At 40.8% G+C, this 22,820-nt stretch overlaps 2 protein-coding genes across 4 annotated transcripts in view; both read right to left on the minus strand.

Moving 5' to 3' along the window:
- Nucleotides 1-3,607, minus strand: part of GABRG2 (gamma-aminobutyric acid type A receptor subunit gamma2) — a 68,439-nt gene extending 64,832 nt beyond the window's left edge. For all 3 annotated transcript variants that reach the window (XM_031597901.2, XM_090150651.1, XM_090150650.1), the window contains exon 1: nucleotides 3,044-3,607. In XM_031597901.2, the coding sequence (XP_031453761.2) occupies nucleotides 3,044-3,084 (41 nt within the window). In that variant the 5' untranslated portion in view covers nucleotides 3,085-3,607. The remainder of the gene's footprint in view (nucleotides 1-3,043) is intronic.
- An 11,789-nt stretch (nucleotides 3,608-15,396) lies between these two features.
- On the minus strand, nucleotides 15,397-22,764 carry LOC149915891 (uncharacterized). Its single transcript, XM_090150655.1, has 9 exons — nucleotides 22,668-22,764; nucleotides 22,080-22,151; nucleotides 21,868-21,939; nucleotides 21,352-21,423; nucleotides 21,086-21,157; nucleotides 20,893-20,994; nucleotides 20,670-20,765; nucleotides 19,861-20,005; nucleotides 15,397-19,674 (listed from the first exon to the last, which is right to left on the minus strand). Exons 1-9 carry the CDS (start codon nucleotides 22,756-22,758, stop codon nucleotides 19,569-19,571), a joined length of 828 nt encoding a protein of 275 aa, XP_090006781.1. The 5' UTR covers nucleotides 22,759-22,764; the 3' UTR covers nucleotides 15,397-19,568.
- Between the last annotated feature and the right edge of the window lie 56 nt (nucleotides 22,765-22,820).

Raw genomic sequence — 22,820 nt, forward strand, 5'->3', positions numbered from 1 at the left:
GCATAGAAACATTGCCATTCCACTACTTGGGCACTTACAAGAAGAAAAATAAAAGTAGTCAGTGTCCAGCAATTCACATCTAGGCATTACTCTGCTCTATTCTCATGTGATTTTTGCTGACAATTTGTTAGAACCAATGGCTGTGCAAAAATAACAAATAAAATCTGCATATAAACAGTATGCAGGGTATAGCTCTAAACCTGTCTGAACCTTTGCTGGTCAGTGAGCTCTATTACATGTAATAAGCATTAAATACTCATTGCATGTTTGATAAGTTTAATCAAATATAAGTTCCAATTAAACGCCACACTGATATATGCAAATCTTCAAGTATTATCTTTACATTTGTAAAACGTTTTCTCAAACACAGGATTTTGGTGCACAGAACTTTGGAGTTTTGTTTGGTTCATTTTCACTAAAACAGTGTTTCAGTCAAAAGGGTGGGCTGCACAATGTGGGTACACGTGTTTGAGTGAGGGGATGATGGGGAAACTCTATGCGGTTTGTTACAAACATCATGAAACATGGAAGCAAGTGCTTCCTAAAACTTTTCTCTGCACAATTATAGGGATGTACTGTGTGGATGTGATGAAACTAATGATATTAAATTACTGCAAAGGTAATATGCTGCTGTGCAGTAATGGGACATTTATTCTGAAATTATTGAAATCATGGTTTATTGTTTTCAGTGGTGCTTGAATGGTTTTCTCCAATGAATTTCTCAAGAGTATAATCTTTTTATATTGAATTGGGAAAATCCTCTACACAGTATTAATCCGCGTAACTTCCATTAGATTCTGCAAAGACTGAAACTTCTGCACATACTGACGGATGGCAACACTTCTGTTCACACGCATAACACGGAACACGTTAGTGTTCAGTTAGATAGGTCTGTAAGAATTTTAATGTTCAAGACAAATGACACGTACTGCAATTAAGTTCCCCTCTGTTGATGAATTTTAAGAAAGAAAAAATTTCTTTCTGAATGATGTCTATAAAGAAACACTATCTAAAATCAATGTTCATAACTCTCAGTCCATGACTTTCCAAAACTAACACTGAAGTTTCTTCCACAACAGGAGGAGAAAGGTGTTTTGATTATTAGAATTTAAATATCCTCATGCTGATCTACTGAAAATATTTTGTAAAGCATTTAGTAGAATTTTCCCCTTAAATTATATTTATTTAATGTTTCTTCTCTGTCTTCTATTTTTCTTTAAAATATGATGTAAAGAAGGTGTCAGAGGAAACCATCTTGCCTATTAGATGATTCTGAGCAGAAAACAACCCTTTGCTGAGCTGAAACTTTAATTTCTACTATAAAGAGTTTCTTTTAAAGCTTTTGAAATAATTTTGGCAAAATTCCTCGAAGGCTACGTCAATCTGAAAGATGAGTGAAAAGAAGGAAGTGTGTTAAAATAACTATCAGGGATTATTTTGGTGGAAGTTTTATGGCAAAATGAGACTGTGTTTGTGTAACCTGAATGCTTAACAATGGGAAAGAAGAAATAATCACACAGAGCAATAGAAACACAGGTCTAGCCACTTCAGCTGAAGTCCTCAGCATTGTTCAGGTGAACTGCTTTCCTGAAATCCTCGAAAAGCTCATTTTCCATTGCTATATTCACATAGTAATCTTAAGGAATTCTTACAAAATCAGAGAAGCCTTACACTTTTCTTACTTCTGACAATGAAGTATCTCTCCTAGTGGGCTCACCAAGTTTTCTTTCACTGTCTACTCAATTTTCATCCATTTTACATGTATTTCTTTAGAGAAATTCTTCACAAAGTTCTTTTAATGTAATGAAAGTTACCATAAAACCCAGCAACTTTAGTTTTCCTGGCCAGCAATTTTGGCCTTCTGTTTTGCTTGGAAGTAAAATCCTATCCCTGTAGCTACAAAGTTCAATTGTTCTTAATCAGAAAAACCAGAAAGAAAAATAGGTAAAGCCACGTTTTAGTACAGCAATGTTCAGGGAAAAGAACTGAGTTAAGAAAGAAGGTAAATTTGAATGAGGAGACTATGAATACAGCATTAATAAATTGAAAGTAGTGAGTTCTAACTTCTATGATGTATAAATGACAACATGGCTTGGGCAGCTGTGAGGAAAAGTCTATTACCATTTGAAAGGCCAGGTACTTTGCAATGCAGTGCTACTTTCTCCTCTAAACTGTTAAATGCACAGTCCACAATTTTTTGCAAGAATGCCTGGTTCAGCGTAATGCTTGGCACTGCAGCTATACTCACTCCCCCCCCCCCCCCCTCCACTTTCTGCCCATCCATATATAAACTCCTTCTTCCTCTGCTATAAATTTTTGCCTCTTTACATTCATGTTTACAGTGCACACATGCAACATGCACAGGTTATCTTCAAACAGAACATGTGCCAGCCTGTGGGGGTAAAAGCTATTGTAAACATTCGTCTAATCTAACTGGCTGTGTGCTTTGCAAGCACTTTATTACATCCCACTGCTTGTTCCATCAGCATTAAAAGCATCTCAGAAACCAGGAAATGTGGGCAGCACCCCACTGCCTGCCTTGGGAGGGTTGCAGAGATCTGCATCCCTGTCCTTGGTCCTAAATCCTCGCGCTGGCTCCTTGCAGATGGAGCAAACTACAGTGCTTCTGAGCCCAGAGCCGGGCACAGCCATGATGCGGCTGCTTTGGTGGAAACAAACATGAAGGCACAGACACTCTGCCCACAAAACACAGCTGTATTGTAACTCCTTGCACTCTAGCAAACAATAATTCGGAGACAGAAGGCTTCATTAATATGGCATCAAATTCCATGAAACACCCGGCATGTACCATCGCCGCACACACCCGCTGCTTACCCTCCCCGTCCGTTTCAGAGCAACCACAATTGTAACAGAAATAAAACATTCTAAGATCTCGTCTTCTAAGAGACAGATGAATGCATTGCCGCTATACAAACCTCCAGCATTCTCACTACGGCTCTGCGAATTTGCAAACAGCATCTTCACCCCCCAGCCCTCCCACCCCCCCCCTCCCCAACAAACAGAATCAGAAAGCACATCTTACCACTGGATGAGAGAGAGGAACACAAGTGCCCACACCATCATTTTGAGAGAAAATGCAGGATTCAAGAGTGCAGTGCTCCCCAGGCTTGTTGGATTTGAAGGAATCGTCTCTTTCTCTCTCCCCCCCAACCCTGTTTTTTCCCCTTTCCTCTTGGTTGCAGATGGATCCGTCCCCTTCTTTAATTTTTTTTTTTTTTTTTGGTAGTGGTTCTCCCCCCTCCCTACCAGGTCCCGTCAGTGGGATGATACATTGCGCCCAGCTGCGGGAATTAATATGCAGGGGGGCAGAAATTAGATCTGCACAAGCCCTTTGCAGATATAATCAAAAAACGTCAGCTCAGGCAGCAGGCAGCAGCTTCCCGATCCAGGGGAATAATATAATTGGGAGAAAAGAACAGAAAAAACACACAGACACATAGACACTCACAGAATAAAAACAGTCAAGGGAAGGAGAAACGCATACACATGCACATATCTACAGAACTACTCACATACATGCAAAAAAAAAAATAAATATCTGAAACAGCAATGGAAAGAGTAAATGAGAGGAAAAGAAAGAAATGAAAGAATAAAGCGATGGAGCTTCTGCCTGAATGCAGATTAACTCCGAGGTCAAAGTGGAAATGATGCACTCTGCTGCAGCACAGATTAACACATGCGTGGTGTCAGCCGTGGTGCTTTTTAACCTTTGATTACACATATGCAGGCAGCCGGGATTTTCGTTTTGAAGGCGAGAAGGATTTGGCAGGCATAAAAAGGGAGGTTGGAAGGAAAAGCTTGCCCTGTGCTGCTGAGCATCCTCATTTTTCTAAACAGCTTGAAAATCGTGATTGCAAAGCGAAAAAATAAAAGGATGGATCGGGGGAGTGGAAAGGGGAGGGATGGTTGTTGCTAAGTAACTCAGGAAATAAGGAAAGCAGCATTGGTGGAGTCAGTATGAATGAGGTGATTTAGTGTGTGATAGGATTAGGGAGAAATGCAAGGATTTCATCTCCCCTCCCCCTAATAAAATCAGGTTAGACTAACACAGGAAATACTTCCCAGGCAGAGGGGAAGCACTAGATGCTCATGAAAGCTGGATACTGCCAAATTTTGGAATCCCAGGTTCCACTGTTCAAACCTTTAATTTAGCTGCCTTTTGGGCAGTAAAACAAATGGAATCTCACGATTTCCCGGAGGCAGGGCACCTCATGCTAACACAGTCACTTGGACCACTAACAAATTCTTGACCCTCCATTTTTTTTTAGCCTAAAAGCAAAACAAACAGAGACAGCATGAAGCTTCCTCAAACCTGCTTAGGAGCTGGGAGACTGATTGTGCAAATATAAGAAGCAGGAAGTGATAAATGTAACCCGATGCCATCTCACTTCCAAGCCCATCCCTCTAGAAGGGAGAAAAAAAGAATTGTTTTAAGGAGCATTCAAACAGAAAGCAAGTAAAATGCTTCAGACAGGATAAAGATATCACCATTTACTTCGGTATCAAATGTGATGCCTGGATCCTACTAAAACCTGCCAATACTTGGGCTGATGTGGTAACTCCAATGACCAAATGCAGAGCGTACTTCATCCATCAAAAACAGGCAGTAATTGTTCTGCTGACAGCTCAAAAAACAGATCCAGCCCTCAGCCATCAAGCTATATATTTTTTATTTCATTTCCAAATACTGTATATGTAACTACAACAGGAGATAGATCAATGTCATCAGATGAATGAAACACACCTGGGAACTAGGTATTATCTTCCATGATAATTCATGCCCATATCTAACATTGCCTCTGTATGTTCATCAATGTTTCCAAGCAAAGTACCAAGCTAGGAGCTTGATCCTTAATATTTCCAATCACTGATTTATTCTTAATTGTCACTTCACAAATCTGTGAAATATTCACAGATAAAAAGCTATAAAATATTCCAAATGTGCTCCCTGTATTCCTCTATCAATATAGGTGTGTAAATATATGTGTATGTATGCATATTCAAACACTAACATTTGCTCATCGTTCATTTTATTACCTATCAACATGACACTTTTGTGGTTTTACTATTGTAGTTTCTCTCATCAGTTACCCAAACATCCCTTGGAAGGTTAATAATTCTGTGTATGTTTTGATGTGGGAGTCAGCATTGTTTATAGTTGATCTAAGCATCTGAACTCTGCTAATGTTATCATTTTCACTACACTGTGTCTGCTGTTACATAGGGAGTATCAACTTTACACTACATATTATTTACTGAAATTTGTCCCATAGCAAAATCTTTCCTAATCTTTTTGTCTGAAAATAATTCCTCAACTCCCTGCAAAATTATTCTGCATGTTTATTCTGGAGGTGCAGCTCACTATGCTCTGTTGGAGAGGCTAAGGGTCTGCAAATGAAGAAAAAACTTCTGGTGTCAAGTCTTAAGTTTTTATGTTTTTTTTTATGTGTGCAGGATTTCTTATTTGTTTGTTTTCTCCTTGCACTTCCCATCACAGATAAGGTATCTCAAAAGGAGTTAGAAAGTGTTATATTAATCCTCTACCACTTGGAATTCATTAAGATGTACAAAGATATAACCCATCAATATTATTCTGGTAGGTGTGGTGTTATCTGTGCCTTTTCTTTATATTGTTGATTGGCTATCATTGCATTTTGATGAATAAGTGTGTCCTAAAGATTGTATAGATTGTTCTGTATATTAAAAGTGGCATCATTTTATGATGCATGATGATTTTCAGATATGTGCAATTGACTGTGGACATCAACTTAGGTAATGGGAATTAAGGATTTAGCCTCTGTTACAGTCAGTGGATCACACAGAGGTCAAATCACATTTCTTGGTGCTCCTAGAGAGTAGATACCAGAGCTAACATCATTTCAGTGTCTGAATATTTGACCATGATTCATAAAATATACCCACCGTTAATGTTGGTTGTAAGTAATCCTGAATGCAAAATCATCCTACAGTTCGTAGCCCTGTCTTAGAGGACAGGAAAGCAAAACCAGGTTTTACACAATGCATTTAAATATTGTAATTATATTATAATTCTGGTTATGATGACAACCTTTGTGGGGAAAAACATTGTTTATTTGCAGCAGATGTAACTGCTCCAGCAAACAAAAACCTAGTAGACTGTTTTCTATTCAAGTACATTGCCTTTGAAGCTCAGGTTTCTGCATTTTATATCTGCAAGCTTAAATCGTACAGCAATCTTCCAGAACTGCATCATAATAAATTATCACAAAGGACCAAATTTACATGAGGATGCTGCCTGGTGTCAAATGTTTATCTGGCACTTTGTGTGTGATAAATCAATCCCACATATTCACTTGTCCCTGAGCACAGACGTGATATCTTCACAACAAATGACTTAAAGGTTTTGTATAGAAAAAGATGTCTTATGAAAAATAAATGAACACGAATGTGATTGTTCCAAAGTGTGCTTTCTATATCAGACCAGAATAATACAGCAGCATCCTACTATACTTTGGCAGACATTTTGTTCATTTACATATAGGTTTCCAGATCCCATTGATTTCTAAGGTGTCTTTAAGACCAAAGAAAACCTGGCTCTTCCTTACTATTGAAATTATTTTTCCTGTGTATCAAATATTGTATCATACATTACCATAGAAGACAGAAGGATCCAACTGAAATAAAAACAAAGTATTGAACTCAGGTCAGGCCTTCCACTCATTCCATGCAGCCAGAGCAATTTCTTCCACAGCTGACAGCACCCCTTTGGATTGTGGAAAGAAATAATGGGAGGGAAGGGGAAGGGGTAAAGTGAAAATATACACACTGTCAGTGTCAAGAGATTGCCAAGTTATCACCAGAAAAGATTGCATTTATCTTTTCCCTTTCTGGAATCATTTTTGTATCAGCTTGTCATTCATCGTGACATTTTAGAAAAGAACAACAATCAAACAAACAAAAACCGTAACAACAAAATATTCTTGAAGCTAATTTGCTACTTTTCAAGTGGCATAAAACTGGGATAAGAGGTAACACTGGCTCATGATAAAGATGGTAGACATTGATAACTACATATCAACTAATCTCTTGATCCTTAGAAAAACAGTTGAAATGTTTAAAGCTATTTTTATTTGTTTTCAGAAATATTTTTATTTAAGCCATTTCATCAGGCTTCTATTCCAAGCAATCGATTTCTGAGCATCTGACTTAAAATTCTGGTAGCCTAAATGCTGCCATAACACAATCCCAAAATACTGTATTTGTTTATATGCTTTGATCTTCTGTTAAAACAGAACAGAAATATGTTTTTAACTACAAGCTCGCTTACTGTACTCAGATTTTCAAGTTTCTGCCAGCAAAAGCCATACCAAAGGGTACTTTTTACTATAAACATCTACTATTCTCTGATCACAAAACCCTTTCAGCAAACTGTGTTCCACATATCCCAGCCACTGACCTTGAGAAAGCTTTCCTCCCTTGCTGTAATGTTCAAAGAACCTGCTCCATTACAGTAACTCTTGGGAAAAAATCACCATATCAAGATACATTCTAGGGAACACAATAATGGTTCTTTTCTAAACAGTATCACTAATGCCTAGGAGATATCTCAACTCCACAAGAGTTTCAGAAAAGTACTATTTTTAGGAGCCATATATAGATATATATGCATGTACGTGTTCATCTTCAGCAAGGTTTCTTACATGTAGTATTCTGAGTATGTTTGTATTGAACAAACTTAGGTCAAGAAACTGTTTGAACTACAGCTGTCTCCACATACCTTGTGCTAAATCTCTAAGTTAAAGACCAGTGTCTTTTGAGACCACCTCAGGAAGGCAGTTCCTGCTTGTGCTAGTGAAGTACTGAAACAAGGAGGAAAGGAATAAACTAGAGTTGTATTCATTCTCTCATTCCTGAAAGAATGAGGCACAACAGACAGGTAATGCCTCTGCTGCCTCTGGGATCATGCTGAAATTTAGGGTTATGAGGGAACCCTATGTTGGAGAGCTGCTCCAAAAATAATGCCTTCTATTTTATTATGATGGCCCACAACATCAGAGGCAGATATCGGTGGGATGGCAAGAAAGGTTAGACCTTCCCTCCGGTATTCCATTACATGTTGTCGTGCAATAGATGGCTTCAGAAGGGCAGTCTGACAAAATGGCATCTGACATGGAAGTGTGTATGAAGCAGCAGTGTGTCACTGAATTCTTCCAGAAAAAAATGCACCTGCTGACATTCATTGTTATTGAATGTGACCAGACAGTGGATGTAAGCACAGCGAGGCAATGGGTGGTGCCTCTCAGCAGAGGTCACAGAGATACGATAGACATGCCATATTCCAGCCATGCACAGCTGTCCCACTACTAAATGAAGAGCAACTTGATAAGCTTATCCATGCAAATCTGCAGATTATAATCAGAGAAGTGCATACAAAGCTGAGTATCAGCTTCAGTGCATTGGAAATGATGGTGGTGATGTTGGAATATCTCAAAGTTTGTACCAAGTGGGTCCCACAAACGCTCAGACAGGAAGAGAAAGAACACCACATGTAAGTTTGTCAGGACCTATTGAACCAATATAAGGCCGAAGCTGACAGTTTTCTGGATTGCATCATTACCAGTGATGAGATGTGCTGCCACTGCTGTGAGCCAGAGTCAAAACGGTAGTCCACTGAGTGGTGAGATGTGAATTCCGCACTGAAGAAAAAGTTCAAGATGCAGCTGTCAGCATCTTGTGATGTACAGTTTTTGGGGATAGAAAAGGGGTTATCCTTCTGGATTTCCTGGAACCCAGACAAACCATCAACTCTGACCACTACATTGAAATGAGGACTAAGATAAAGGCTTGAATTTCCAGAGTTGGGCCAGAGAAGGAGGCAGCCTTTCTCTTGCAGTGTGATGAAGCCAGGCCTGGTAATTGTTTGAAGACCACAGAGCACACTGTCAGTCTTGGCTGCACTTTCCTACCACACCCACATATAGTCCAGATTTGATACCTTCTGACTTCTATCTCTTTGAGACAATGAAAGATGCACTGAGTAGAAGTGGGCAACATTTTCCTAGCAATGCTGCTGTTATAGCAGCTGTGAAACACTGCATCAGCTCTGCTTGTACAGCATGCAGGCTCTTGTTCATCGCTGGCAAAAATGCATGGCTACGGTGGTAACTACGTTGAAGAATAGTGTTTTCTAGCTGAAAAACTGAAATAAATAGGAGATATTATTTTCAAAGCAACCTAGGCACTTTCAGTGGGATGAGTTCCAATCAATCATTTCCAGTATAATTGGGATCAGTCATCATTCAACCTATTTACATACTTTTTTTAGAAGTTTGCTTTCAGTATGTGCATAGCATAAAGAAACTTCTAACTGCATGTATACTGTACCAATTAATTAAATTTAGATAATTCAGAAATAAAAAACGTAAGTCCTATGGTAGGAATCATGGAACACTGGAACACTTTGCTGAAGTCAAGCAAGTATACAAAGGTCCCTTCAATGTTGTTTCCAACATTTGACAGAGAAGTGCTGTGTATAAATTGTAGCTGAAGGCTTCTATTAAAAAATGGACTGAAATTAAATAAGAGAATTTCTCAGATAAGCTTTTAAGCATAAAAGTAAAAAGCCAATATCTTTTATCTGTAAGGACCCATAGAAATTCATTGCTTTAGTAGGTTAAAGGGTGGTGAAAATATTTGAAGCCACTTAAATAAAAAGATGTATTTTTAATGATTTAAATGAGAAAAAAAATGAGGAAAACAACACATATTGAAGGCAATGAGAAATTAGGCGTGTGAGATAAAAAGCAAATGGAGAAAAAATGATGGGAAATGGGGAGTATTGCAAACAAGATCAAAAGAAAGTGAAGAAAAAAAGTGATTTCCTAGGATGTTATATAAAGTCTATAGCTTCTTTTCATCTCTCCCTCTCAAGTTCAGTTTTCTGAAATGAAAGCCCACTGCTAAGTAATGATTTCCAGGATAATATTTCTAAAATAAACTTACTATGTTTCACGGTATTTCGTCTGGCATTGCTTACAACATACTCAGAACTGTAACTGCATCAGAAATCTCTTCAGATCATTGTGTCTGCTAGAGAACTACAGTACACTTATTTCCCTTCCCTGTTTGCTTCCCTTTTTTTAATAGTAGATATTAGTAATTTTTAACAAATTAACTTTAATTTTTAGTAAATATTTTTATGGTAAATTTTCTATTACATTATCCTCCTTAACACCTATAAATTATACAGATTGTATAACGATAAAATAGAAATGAGTTCTGAATTATCCCTTTTCCACTGAAATGTAGGTTGTCTGATGATCTCCGTTGTAGACTTGATTTGAGCTTTTACAAATATTTCTGCATAGTTCTAAGTTTCCAAGAATACTGTTGCCCCCAAATATAAATATAGTGCTATAGTTCTAAATATAGTGCTGTATAGTTCTATATCATCCATAGATGTCACTCAGTAAGTCCAATGTATACTGAAAGAAATGTTTCCCCTATTGGCTGCCACAGTTTATTTTTCATATGAAATGAGGATTCGGGAGATGCTCCATACAGTAATAGGAAGATAAAAAATCATACTAATTCAGTATTTTACTCTCTTCAGCGCTACAAAGCTTTCAGATTTGGGACTGACAACACAAAATATTTCTGAAGAGCTGCCAAAGAAACTCTTAACAGCTCAGGCTGAAATCTGAGATCTGGTTAAAAAGAAAAGAAAAGAAAAAAGAAACAAGAAAAAGAAACACAAAAATTTGTAAGCTGCCTTCCATTTCAAAGCTTGCTAGTTTAGTTTTCCAGTTCTCTTATTGCAAAGTCAGAGGAGCTGTTGTGATTAGAACTAATGGTTTAATCTATCAGCACAATCCCTTTAGTATTCAGTGTAAACAAAACTAATTTTAGAGCAGAAATAACTGCAAAAATACAAATGTTCAAATAAATTTAAACATATAAAAAACTATAATGTCTAGTCAGGTTAGGATAATGATTAGCAATGGTAATTATTAAGCAGTTGTGCTGTTATTAAAATTGATAACGTCATAATCATGATTAGGTGGCATTGCTTATTTTGAAGTCTGAAGGCCTTGCGATGTGTGTTCTATTATTCCAAAGGCTTGGACTAAATCAAATATTAATTTATATATTAATAAAAACTAGAGCAAGACGAGAGAAATGGAATTAAAAAGACTACTGTAAGAAAGAGACGTTTTTTACAATCCCTGTGTCTACTACCACTCTGAAATACATAGGGTCAGGTGGGAGAATCCCCAGATTTGCCCACTTGAAGTAGTACTGATCTGCTACTGAACTGACACTGCAAGAGAACTGTAGAAGGAGGCTTTCAAGTACTTCTTAGTTACTGGGTTAATTGTACACACTCCCGTTATTTTAGAAAGATGTCTCAGAAACTAAAACCAAGATTTAATTTCTTAAAACTTTTAAGCTGTTTCTTTCAGCAAATATTGATTTAATTCTTTGTATTTTTCCCAAAATAAAACCCAAGAAACTAATGGACTGTACACTTTCATATTTGTCAGACCGCGTCAACAACAGTGATCTCAGAAGGTATCCAGGAATAAATGCTGTTTTGCAGCTTTTCTGTCTGTATGTGTAGCAGCAGACACCAGTGTCCTTATTTAAACTAGTAGTTCAAAATAAAGTGGCTGAATTTTTTCAGAGATGCTTTTTAATTAAGTTTTTTATAATTTCAGAGCAACGCCCTCAGCAACAGAAGCAACATGTTGTGCCTCTGAGGTGGCGTGTTTGCATAACCACCGGCAGAAAGGCATTTCTTTCTTTCTTTATTAATAATTCATCAGGCCCTACAAAACAGATTCTAAGAAAAATACAGAGAGGTGGGGCCAAGCTCACAAGTTCACATGTAAAACTGAAATTTCCCAGTTCTCGGTGGGAAATAAAAAATTCCGAAGTTTTGAATTGTTTTAAAGCTAATTAGCCGAATGTCTCTGACATTAGCTTTTACAAGTGAAATTTCTTTCTTTCCAGTCTTGAAACAGATAAGCTTATCCTATGGCCCAGAGTTTGGCTTTAAGTGCCCAGGCATGGAAACGGGCAGCTGCCCCAGCACTTCTCTAAGTATTTTTGCCCTGAAGGATGTGAAAAAGCAACACGGCAGCCCCGTTCTGCTGGCTCCCACACATCTCCACCAGAGCTTCCCTGCTGGCAGGGAGAACAGGAAGTGGTCTTTTTTGCAGCAGACAGTATTGTTGAGGTATCAAGGGATTTAATTAATAGCCACAGGTTACAGTGCATTAAAAGATGCACTCTTTATGTGTATAATCTTCCATATGACGGTAAATCTATTCTTATTCTCAATTAAACAAACATTGGTATTTGAAACTGCTCCATTCGGTTAGGTTTCCTAGGTGCTCCTTCCAGGCTTCTGCTGCATGGTGGAAATGGAATGTATGGACAGCTTTTCCAGTGAGGAAAAAAACTGCTTAACACTGTTTGAAAGAGACAACAGATGGAGAGACCGTTTCTCAGAATAATCCTCCCTAGTGGACGTTGAAGTCACAATCCTGCAGAAAGACAGAGGGCAAAATTTCTCTTGCAACATCTGTGAAAGGCAATCCAGGGAAAACAAATAAATTAGCCTCTTTTAAATGACAGATGACCGCACATGACCCAGAGTTATTTATATATGACAACATGTTTGCTTATTTGCATCCTTTCATTTTGTTTATGGACGGTTTAACTGAATTTTCAGATACGTTTTGTCAGATCACGCTCCCAACCATGGTTCTTTTACACTGTTCAAAGTAGGGACAGAAAATGTACTTAAGCAGCTGAGGAATTCTTGGCATCAATATCCCAAAGGTAATTCCAGCCAGGGTTAGGCCAGCTTTTTTTTTTTCTTTTTTTCTTTCTTTTTTTATTTTTTTTTTGCTATTTATTCTCATCCTTCTCCCCAGCACAGAAAGCAAAATGCTAGCATAGAAAATTCTCCCTCCACCTTTTTTTTTTCTTGAAATGTCATCCATATATGCAAATATTTCTCATCATTTCTGTTCTCCTTTTGGCAGTGAATAAACTATTAAACTGTAAAACTTTACAGTTTTCTAGCTCTATCTCCATTCATTTTTAGCATAATTAAATATTTTTTTCTTTATTCCATTTGTTGATTTGGGCATTGTATCATATATTGCGTTGTAGCGTCTAGAGGCTAATTATAATACTCATTCTGCTTTGTAACATTCATTACAGCTGCTCTCTAACATTTTGGTTCTGTGTTTATCAGTAGATTCTTTTTTTTTTTTTTCACAGTTCTTTTTCAAGTCTTGCTATTTCCAGAATTTGAATATTCATTGTTTGATTGAGTGTATTAAATTGTATAGAAGTAAATATGGGTTTTCCCTGTAGCAGAATGTCACAGAATGAGTTTCAATACTGCTAAAACGAGTTAAACTGAGGGAATGCAACAAAAACAAAAAAAGTATGCTGGAAATAGGAATAAGAACAGATGGCCTAAGTTAGCATTTTTAGATTTTGATATTACATAAAGTGGTAGGAGGAAAACTAAAAAGGTCAATAGCAAGCTTCTCAATAGTAGAAAGATTCTGTTGATACTCTCTTATCCAAGCTCATTTACAGTAATGAAGTAAATAGATAGCCTTTTAAATGGGAGTTATTTTCTCCGTGTTTGCGGCAACTGAAAATCTCATTGCAAAAGCCACCAGTTTCAACCTGAAAATGCTTAATCTGTTAAATTGGGATTGCAAGGATACCTATAGCTATGACTACCTGCTCTTTGTAGTTTTTTAAGGCTTTTATTTAAAAGAAATTACTAATCAATTATTTCACATGATCAGATCTGCACTATTCATCTGCAAATTAAGTCCCCAGCTATAACCATCAGAGACACTGCCACAGCATGTCCCCAAAGGAAAGACAAGTATCTCTAGTTCCTGGCTCAAAGCTGTTTACCGCACTTCATGCCTCATTTCTCCAATATCAAACACTTTATTTGGGAGCTCAGTTACTATCCAAAATTTTGTAACACTGCCAAGGAACTTTCACTTGAATTTAGGATGCACTGTTTATTTTATTGTGTGAAAAGAAAAACAGAGTAGACTCACTTGTATAATCTGTGCTGTGAAACATAGTGGCTGTAATGAGACGAAAAACATTTAGAAAAGGGTATTACTATTCATTCACCTATTTGTTTTTTATATATTTTTTTAATTTTGCTAAATCACAACGATATATATTATCCACTATAATGCCTTATTAAAGAATTGTTCACTTAACCCAGAATTTTTATTTACTTCATAATAGGTAGCTGGCAGTTCAGAAAATATTGGAATAAATTTTGCAAAATAATCTGATAATAGGAGATTTCCTAAATCCCAGAAGTTAATCATGTGTTCGTTAATTTGTTCTACAGGATACAAGGCAGAGTTTTGATTATTTTATTGCTCAGGTTCTTCTCTAAGCTACTTTGATTCTTGCTTAAAGATCTGAATCCTACTTATAACTTGAAATTATTTTCTCAAAATTTGTTGGAAATGTTCATCAGTGCCAGATCCTGTGTTTTAACCAATGAATTTGTAGATATTTTGTTCATTTTACTCAGTAAGGAAGAATTTATCTGATAAGAATAAAACACGTGAAGCATACTTTGATGATTCAGATTTGAGAGGGAGAGTTTTTTGTTACCATAGAACAGTGTGTTAACAAAGATTATGCCTTCCATGACAGTGGAAGCTGCACCACCAACAACCTACTGCACTCTGAAAGCTGTGCTGATGACAAGGAAGATGACACATCACCTACCAGCCTCCTTCACTAGTCCTTCTCAGCACTTCAGGTGAGCATTCCATCTGCATAGCATGCCCAGGATGGACTGCCTTCCCCATCTTGGTGCACTTTCTTCCAGTCTGAGTGTCTGATGAATGAAACTGTGTTTGATATTAAGATTTTGAGGGAAAAAAAGCTCTCACTTTGTAGGCAGTCCCAGCCTGACAAAGCATGAACAGATTTAGATTAGTGGTATTACACAGTGACACGAAGTGCCCACTTCAGTTTTTGACTGGATTTGGACCTGCATGCCTGCTTAAGAGAGCAATTGCAATCTGGGATGTTTTTTGAAGTACTGTATACTTCAGAGGTGCGCAACAGGTGCTGGGCAATCAGGAACATTAGGGATCTTTTGCTGACAGCATCTGTGCTGCATCAAGGTCCCAGAAGCTGAATGACTGGGGCCAAGATTTACTTGGCAAAATGTAATTGCCTCCTCTTAAAATCAAAGTTCACTTTAGGTCTTCCAGTCCTTTCCTGAATCTGGAAAAATGCACTGAAAATATAAATAGAACAGATGATGAAGAAAGGGGAAAAGAAAGAAAAATCATTTCCAAAATATGCATTTACTTGCCCCAAAATTGTGCACTGTAGTGAATCTACTGAGCCACAAAACAGAATGAGTCTTTAGATGGCAAAATTTAATATTGGTGTCAGATGATCTTCACTCATTTACTAGCTAAAAAACTTTTCTTGTTTATTCATTTAGTACGTTTTCTCTCTATTTCTGTCTAATCTAATTTTTATACAAGTATAAAACATATTTCACTGTCCAATTTAGTTTGTCTGCAATTAGAAAAGACCCAAGCAGCTGTTCAGAATATAGCCATAAAGCTCTTTATGGCTGCACCTATCTCATATGGAAAATTAGTTTCATTATATTCACAGCTTTCGGTGAAGTAATGCTCCCTCACATTACAAGTAGCCATTTTACTTTACCTTTTGATGTGTGCCATTCAAAGAATGTCATTTACAATAAGCTAGTCAAAATGTCAAAGGAATCAAAGTCACTTCCATGTGTAACTCTGGTGGGTCAGTTTCATCCGTGCAAAAAGAAATGTATAAATAATTGATTTGTTTATGTCATTCTTTGGTTTTGTTTGTTTGTTTTTGTAGTTGTGTAGTATTGTACTCTTACTGAACATGTTCAATGAAGTATTTTCCAATAGATATTGGATCCTTACATTACATAATCTCTTATGATAACATTATATTAAAGAGTACTGTGAATGAGGCTCATCATTAACGGATTTAGCTGCCTGAAAAAGCTGTCTCTTTACCTTTACTATTTTCCAGGAAAGTAATTCAAAAATCATTTCCTCTGGGTTGCCCAGATAGCTGTGGGTGCCCTGTCTCTAGGGATGCCCAACGCCAGATCGGATGGGGCCCTGGGCAGCCTGATCTGGAGTTGGGACTGGATGGGCATTAAGGTCCCCTCCAACCCAAGCCATTCTGTGATTCTGCGAAATTTCCTCCCTCAGTGAGCTCTCTGTTCTCCCTCTGCCTGATGTATATGTCATCTCTCACTTCTCCCTGCTCCCCTTGTCACCTGCAGGGAGTGCTAACTGCCCTGCTGCACTGAACGGAGGAGCTGCTCCTGGGCGGAGCTCTCACTGCAGCGCTGCCCACTTGCCGGCAGCTCTCACATCCCAGGAGCCGGCCCTGTAAGCAGCAGAGGCCGAGGCCCAGCCCAAGGCTTCACTTCCTCTGCTGCCCACCGGGCTCTCTGGGGTGGTCCTTGGGGCAGGGAGGGCGAGCAGGGGGTGTCATTTCTTCCCCTCTTCTTCTCTCTCCTCTCTTCTCTCCTTCTTTGAGAGCTCTAGGGTGCTGCTGCCTCTTACAATTACCATGGCGGGCACCCATCGCAGTGGCCAGGCAGAGACAACAACCCAGACCGAGTGGACACAGCCTCTCTGGGCTCATGTGGGCAGCCAGGTGGACAACCCAAGGGGTCATGTGGCAGTCCAGACTGCTCCGGAATCTGGAAGTTCCCCTGGGTCCTGAGAGGTCTGTCATGGGTGCAGGTGTGTCCTGCTCAGGGAGCTGCTTGAGATGGCCAGTTTGCAGTGAGAAATCAGCAGCACGAGGGGCTCCTGGGAATGTCTTAGGGAGACACATAGGAGGAGGAGTTAACCTGCACCTGCTGCAGACTGGCAACACAAGTTGAGTCCACACAAGTAGAAATAGCCAATCCAGCTGCTCACATGCAGGACAGAGGACTTGACAACCCATGAGAGGAACAGGGCTGGGCCCTCGTCTCTGCTTGAAGCAGAAGGAGGCGTCTGCCCCCAACAGCCACAGTGCCACCAACCCCTGCAGGGTCCCTGAGTAACAGATTCAAGGCTCTCAAGCTGGAAAGGGATGAGGGTCTGGAAAGCAGTCAGAACCCAGGCCCCAAGAAACACATCAAGAACACAGGAAGAAATAAGCACAGGGAGCAAGGCCGCTCGGGGCACTGCATCAATACCAGTGCCACCAAAAAGGGATGGAGGGTCTTAGTAGCTAAGGACTCTCTGCTGAGGAACACTGAGGCTCCCATTTGCTGCCTGGCCATAAAATGGAACATAGGAAGTTCCGCACTAGTATCTGAAATAACTTATTTACGACGAGGGTGATGGAACACTGGAATGGGCTGCCCAGGGAGGTGGTGGAGTGTTCTTCTCTGGAGATATTCAAGACCAATCTGGGTACCTACTTGTGCAGCCTGCTGTAGGGAGCCTGCTTTGGCAGGGGGGTGGACTTGATGATCTCTAGAGGTCCCTTCCAACCCCTATAATTCTGTGATTCTTTGATTTTTGTGCCAATTGTTCTTGCTTTGAGTGAGCAGCTGTGTGGCACTTCTCTGCCAGTCAAGATAAATCTCAAGACAAAGGCAGGACAGAGTGGGCAGCCTTTCCTTGGACATTCCCCAGCAGGGTACTTGTCCTCTCAGGCTCTGGGTGGCAATGCTTTGAGGCCAGGCTGTGGGGCCAGGGCTCCTCTGACCACACCTGCCTTCCCACTACTCACACCTCCCCAGGCTGAGGAACAAGGGCTCTCAGCCCTGTGCAGATGGGTGCTGCACACTTCTGCACAGACTAAGTTCACTGGCCTATTGCAGGATGACCTTAAGGAACAGTTGTTCCTTCCTGAGGTGATCCTCCTTCAGGGAGCTGCGACATGCTCTTCCTCAGAGCTCTGCAGCTCTGTTGGACACAATCTTGGGGGAGAGGGTTTGGGGGGCTGAAATCTCTGGCCTCTGACACCTTTGGGGCGTCTGCCAGGAAGCCTACAGAGACATGCACACTCAGGTTATGGCGGCCACGGGCTGCTGGTGAGCCCTGTTGGACCAGGTACCTCAAGTCTGGGAAATATCCACATCCAGCATCACTGCCCATGCTAGCGCTGGGTCTTCAGGACACCTTCTCTGGGCTGCACTGGAGGAGGGCTGCATGGGAGAATGGGGCTGGGTGGAGATCCTGCCTCCTCATCCAACTCTGAAGAAAGAGGCGTAGAGGGTGCAGGCAGGCAACGGTGGGCCTGGTATGAGTAATGAGGGGAGATCTGCACTTTCTCCCATGACTCAAACACATAGAGCCTGAGGGGGATGACAGCCTGTGTTCCTGGCAGGGAATACCAGGTTCCCCCTTAAATGTGCCCCAGGCTGTTCTGCAGCTTTGCGGATGCTGAACCTACATGTGTAGCACATTCCCTCTGCACAAATGCCCAGGAGGATGTATCTTACAGCTTCTGAGATGTACCTCTGTCTTTCATTACAGGGGTCCTGCTTTGTTTACTTGATGGAATAAACATTTAATTTTTAATTGTTTCATTATACTCTATTCCATCTTTATAGCCATTCTTGTTACTGATGTCACATCTCTCTCCCTTCTAGCCCTGCTCCTGCTTTCTGCTCATTTATCACTTCCCAGCTCCAACTCTGCAGCCTCTGTCACCACTGTGGTCAGCAGTGATCAACCATCCTTCTGAGTGCCTCTTTCCTGTCCTGATTCATGGCAGCTCAGGGAAGCCATTTGGACATCAAGTCTCCCTGGCACATCCATTCTGGTGTGTTAGTGCCTGGTGGCAGCTGTCTCACTCCAATTTATAGGAGGGGGAGGAGGTTCTTTTAATATATGTATACCCAACGTTGAGATTAAGAGATAACAGGTCAAATGTTAGCCCAACCAGTTTATTATAAATCCCAGCTGCTTAGAGAGATGGGGAAGGGAAGCCGGTTGATAGAAAAGAGATAGGAAATAAAAGCAAGGAGTCCTTGTAGAAAGCAAGAGTCACCACCACGGATCTAATGTTGTTCATAGTACAGATGCTGATCTGTGATCTGATGCTATGATCAGTTGTGATGGGTCATCAGAGGTTGTTGTTTGATTGAAGACGACAACTTCGTGCAATGACTGTTCAAACTCGGAAGGAACTCCTTTTGTTCCCATCTTCTTGGCCTTGCCAGCAGATAAGAGGGAGCAGGGAGGTGCCCACTTGTATCTTGCCTTCACAGGATACAATGGTATCATGCCCCAGTCTCCCATACCAAGCTGGAGTTATTTGGTCACAGGCCAGATTTTCCACCAGTAAACACTCTGAGCACTCCCTTCTGAAGGCAAACAGCTCCAAAGAAATGGTTTCAAATGTAGAACTGTACCACAAAGGGATGCTGACTGCCACACTGAGTGAACTCTGGTGCAAAAGTGCTGGGGCGTGGGCTGAGGCTGTTGTTGATGTTCTCATCTTCTTGGGTAAGAGTATCATTTTGTTTCTTCCCTTGACTCTGCATTTCCAGTTTGATCTTGTCCAATCAAGGCAGCGTCAGTGTTAGCTTGTCCCGGTGCTGTCTCTTCTTTCTCTTTCATTCTGTAAGAATGGATTTCAGAAAATACTACTGATCATGTGGGAATTAAGAAGCCAGCTTAAAAAATCTTACAACAATAATTCAGCAGAGTACTGCCAACAGCTGACTTGGCCATGTAGGATACCGTAACTTCAGGGGTTTCATTGCCAATTGAAGCAATGAGGACTTATGGGGAAAAGCCAACTTACAGCTCTTTGCTCTTCTGATACAATTTGCCAATTAAAAATGTCAGACGCAAAGACAGCAGCACCATCGGGACCACTGAAGACATTGTAATATACAACCGCAGACGTTTGTTATTGCCTGCCTTTGTGTTCTTCTGAGAGTCCACCTCTAGAGGAGAAGAGAAAATTCAACTCAATATCGTGTTCTGTGCTACAGATAATCTATCAGTCTGCTTCACATGTCCAAAAGATCTCATGCAGTAGTGTGTCTTAGCAACAAAGGACAAGAAGGATCACAATGGGAGGCTCACCGATCTGTTCCTCCAGACTATGGGCTAGAGCTGGGTGTTGAGAGTCCAGTCTTCATCCAAGGGGGGAAGAGCTGGAGCAGAATTGCTTGTGCTCTCCAAAGAGCACATCTCCTGAGCACCCTCTAAGGATGCCTCCCAGGGTGGAAGCTAGACTCCAACCTGGCAGCAGCAGAGGGAAGGCTGACCCCAGCGCAGCACAGCTTGGGTCATAGCCCTTAAGTTGACCAGTTCTAAAAGGGGAGCATTCCTAATGTGTTCCCAAGACCTGGGAACTGGGTACAGTGGGGAGTTGAAAATGTCTAAGCACTCCATGGATGTCTACAGGCATCTCTTTAGCTCACTGGTGGCACTGATCTCCACAACAGCCATACTCATGAGCCATTCCTGCCTTCTTCTACAGCACTTGCTCTGTACTGACACATTCCGGTTTAGATGGTGACATGAGGGCTGACTGGGGCCAGGGCCAACTGAGTCACAGTAATTCTGATTTGTGAGAATGGGTGGCCAGGGAACAGCACTTACCTGGCATGCTAGTTGCATGCATTGCCTTTCTGTTTACATCAGAAACTGGCAGCATGTGACGGCTTCCTTCCTGCTGCATAGTTTTTGCGGGTTGGTCTTTAGAAAGAAAGCATGAGAGTTGGATTATAAGTATCTGTTCCTCATCAGGAGGATGCTATCTTCAGGAGGCAGGTCTTCCACAAATACATCAATAAAATTTAAGAAAAAAAGATTTGGGACTCACCAAAGTCTACCTGCATCAGTTTCTTCACAGTTTTCTCTGAGACTTTAGATGTCTTTTGGGACTTTTTTCCTCTTCTAGGTGTATAACGTGTTCTCTGAGTACCTTAACATAAAGTATGAAGTTAAAGTTTGCATGAAAAAAATATAGAAAAGTAGTGCTTATTCTGTTAAGTCAGTAAAGATTGACTGCCTACCTCTTGGATGCCAGCTTGGATCCAGCACAGGAGGCTGCGGAAGAGCTGGAAGAGCCTTCCTTGAGGGCATATCTGTAACCAAATATGAAAACATAAGAAGTTCTCATCACATACTGTGATTGACATCAGCATAACTGAATTGCAGAGCATATCAGAGATCGTGCAGTGACAGGACACACACATGCAGGATGCAATTTTCAAACCTGCAGAGATGCCTGTCTTGCATTTGGCCTGAAAGCTCTCAAAGGAAGTAAGAAACCACATACCCATGTGATCTCCTGGATGTTCAGCTCTGGAATGCAGCTGGAAAGCTGGATAACCATCACCTACTGCCACATCTTTAAACAAATACAGGACAGAGAATTTCCAGTGAACTATATCATTAGAATTCTTCTTATCAAAATAACAGTTAATGCAGTTCAAGCACAAGATTTTTCTACAGTGTTTGTCTCTCTCTTCTACTGATGAGCATCTTCCAAAGAGTTACATGCACTAGCAATGTACTGGTACAAAACTAATCATGTGGGATGCCAGGAGCTTCGTGGAGTTCACACCAGGTTCAAATGCAACCTCAGTATGCCAACTGTTTTTTTAGCATGTGTTGGAAGTGGCAAAGTACTGCAGTGGCTAGCAAGGACATTTTCATAAAGCGCTTGGCAAATCACCAAGCTTAACCTGTTCTTAGTCTGCTCTTTTCCATGTCTGTACATTGGCCAAGGAAAGGTGAAGTTACATTTCACATGAAAGGAACACTGAAATGCTCATTTCTTCAAGCAGCTTACCTTCAGAATCACCCTGAGGCTTGCGGGGAGGATTAGGCCACAGAACTCTGTACTCATCACCAACAAGTACAGCTGTAATCAAGCACAAGAGAGAAATGTTCCCAATGTATGTTGTGATCTCCTTCATCCTTAGTGACCTGTCATGATGTGGCTGGGTAATGACAGGGGGTGCAGATGTGGGTCTGTAAAGTCAATAAAGATTGACTACCTACCTCTGGGATGCCAGCTCGGATCAAATGCAGGAGGCCGTGGAAGGGCTGGTAAAGCCCTCTCTGGGGGCACATCTGTAACCAAACATGAGAACATGAGAACCTATAATCCAGCACAAAGGAGAAATATCCCCACGATATATATATTGTGATCTCCTTCATCCTTAGTAACCTGTTATGAGTTGGCCAGGTAATAACAGGAAATGTGGATGTGGATGAAGATTTCCAGATCTGCAGAGCGGCCTGGTGGCTTGTACATGCATCTTTCAGAAAACTCTTGCAGGCCCTGTGCAACAGCCCTTGAGGACTGGATGGGCATCCAGCCCTTGTACCATTCGCACAGGGAAGTAACGTACACAAAGCAAGGCCAAGTTAGAGCAATAGAAAATAAAACAATCATCCATGCTTCTTGTGGGGAAGACTTGCACCTGGGCAGTGAGAAACTGCTCCAAAGCTACCCCTGGCTGTTCCTCAGGCCTGCAGCAGGGCCTTCATATGGAGGGCCTGGGCTTCATCCACAGAGAGCACCGCAGTGCAACGGGCACAGCCCTGTGCTGCCCATCGATGCTGGCCTCATCTCTACTCACTCACCTGCTCTCAATTTTTGCCATGGAGCAGCCTGCATGCCAGAGGCCTGCAGGGCCATGAGAAAGAGAAGGAGGAGGAGGTGTCCTGGGACCATGGTCACCCACACACATGCAACACTGCTACCACCACTGCAGCAGCCACTGCAAATGCCAGAAC

This window comes from Phasianus colchicus, chromosome 15, assembly GCF_987193195.1.
Source record: "Phasianus colchicus chromosome 15, bPhaCol1.hap1.1, whole genome shotgun sequence".
Classification (NCBI taxonomy): Eukaryota; Metazoa; Chordata; class Aves; order Galliformes; family Phasianidae; genus Phasianus; species Phasianus colchicus.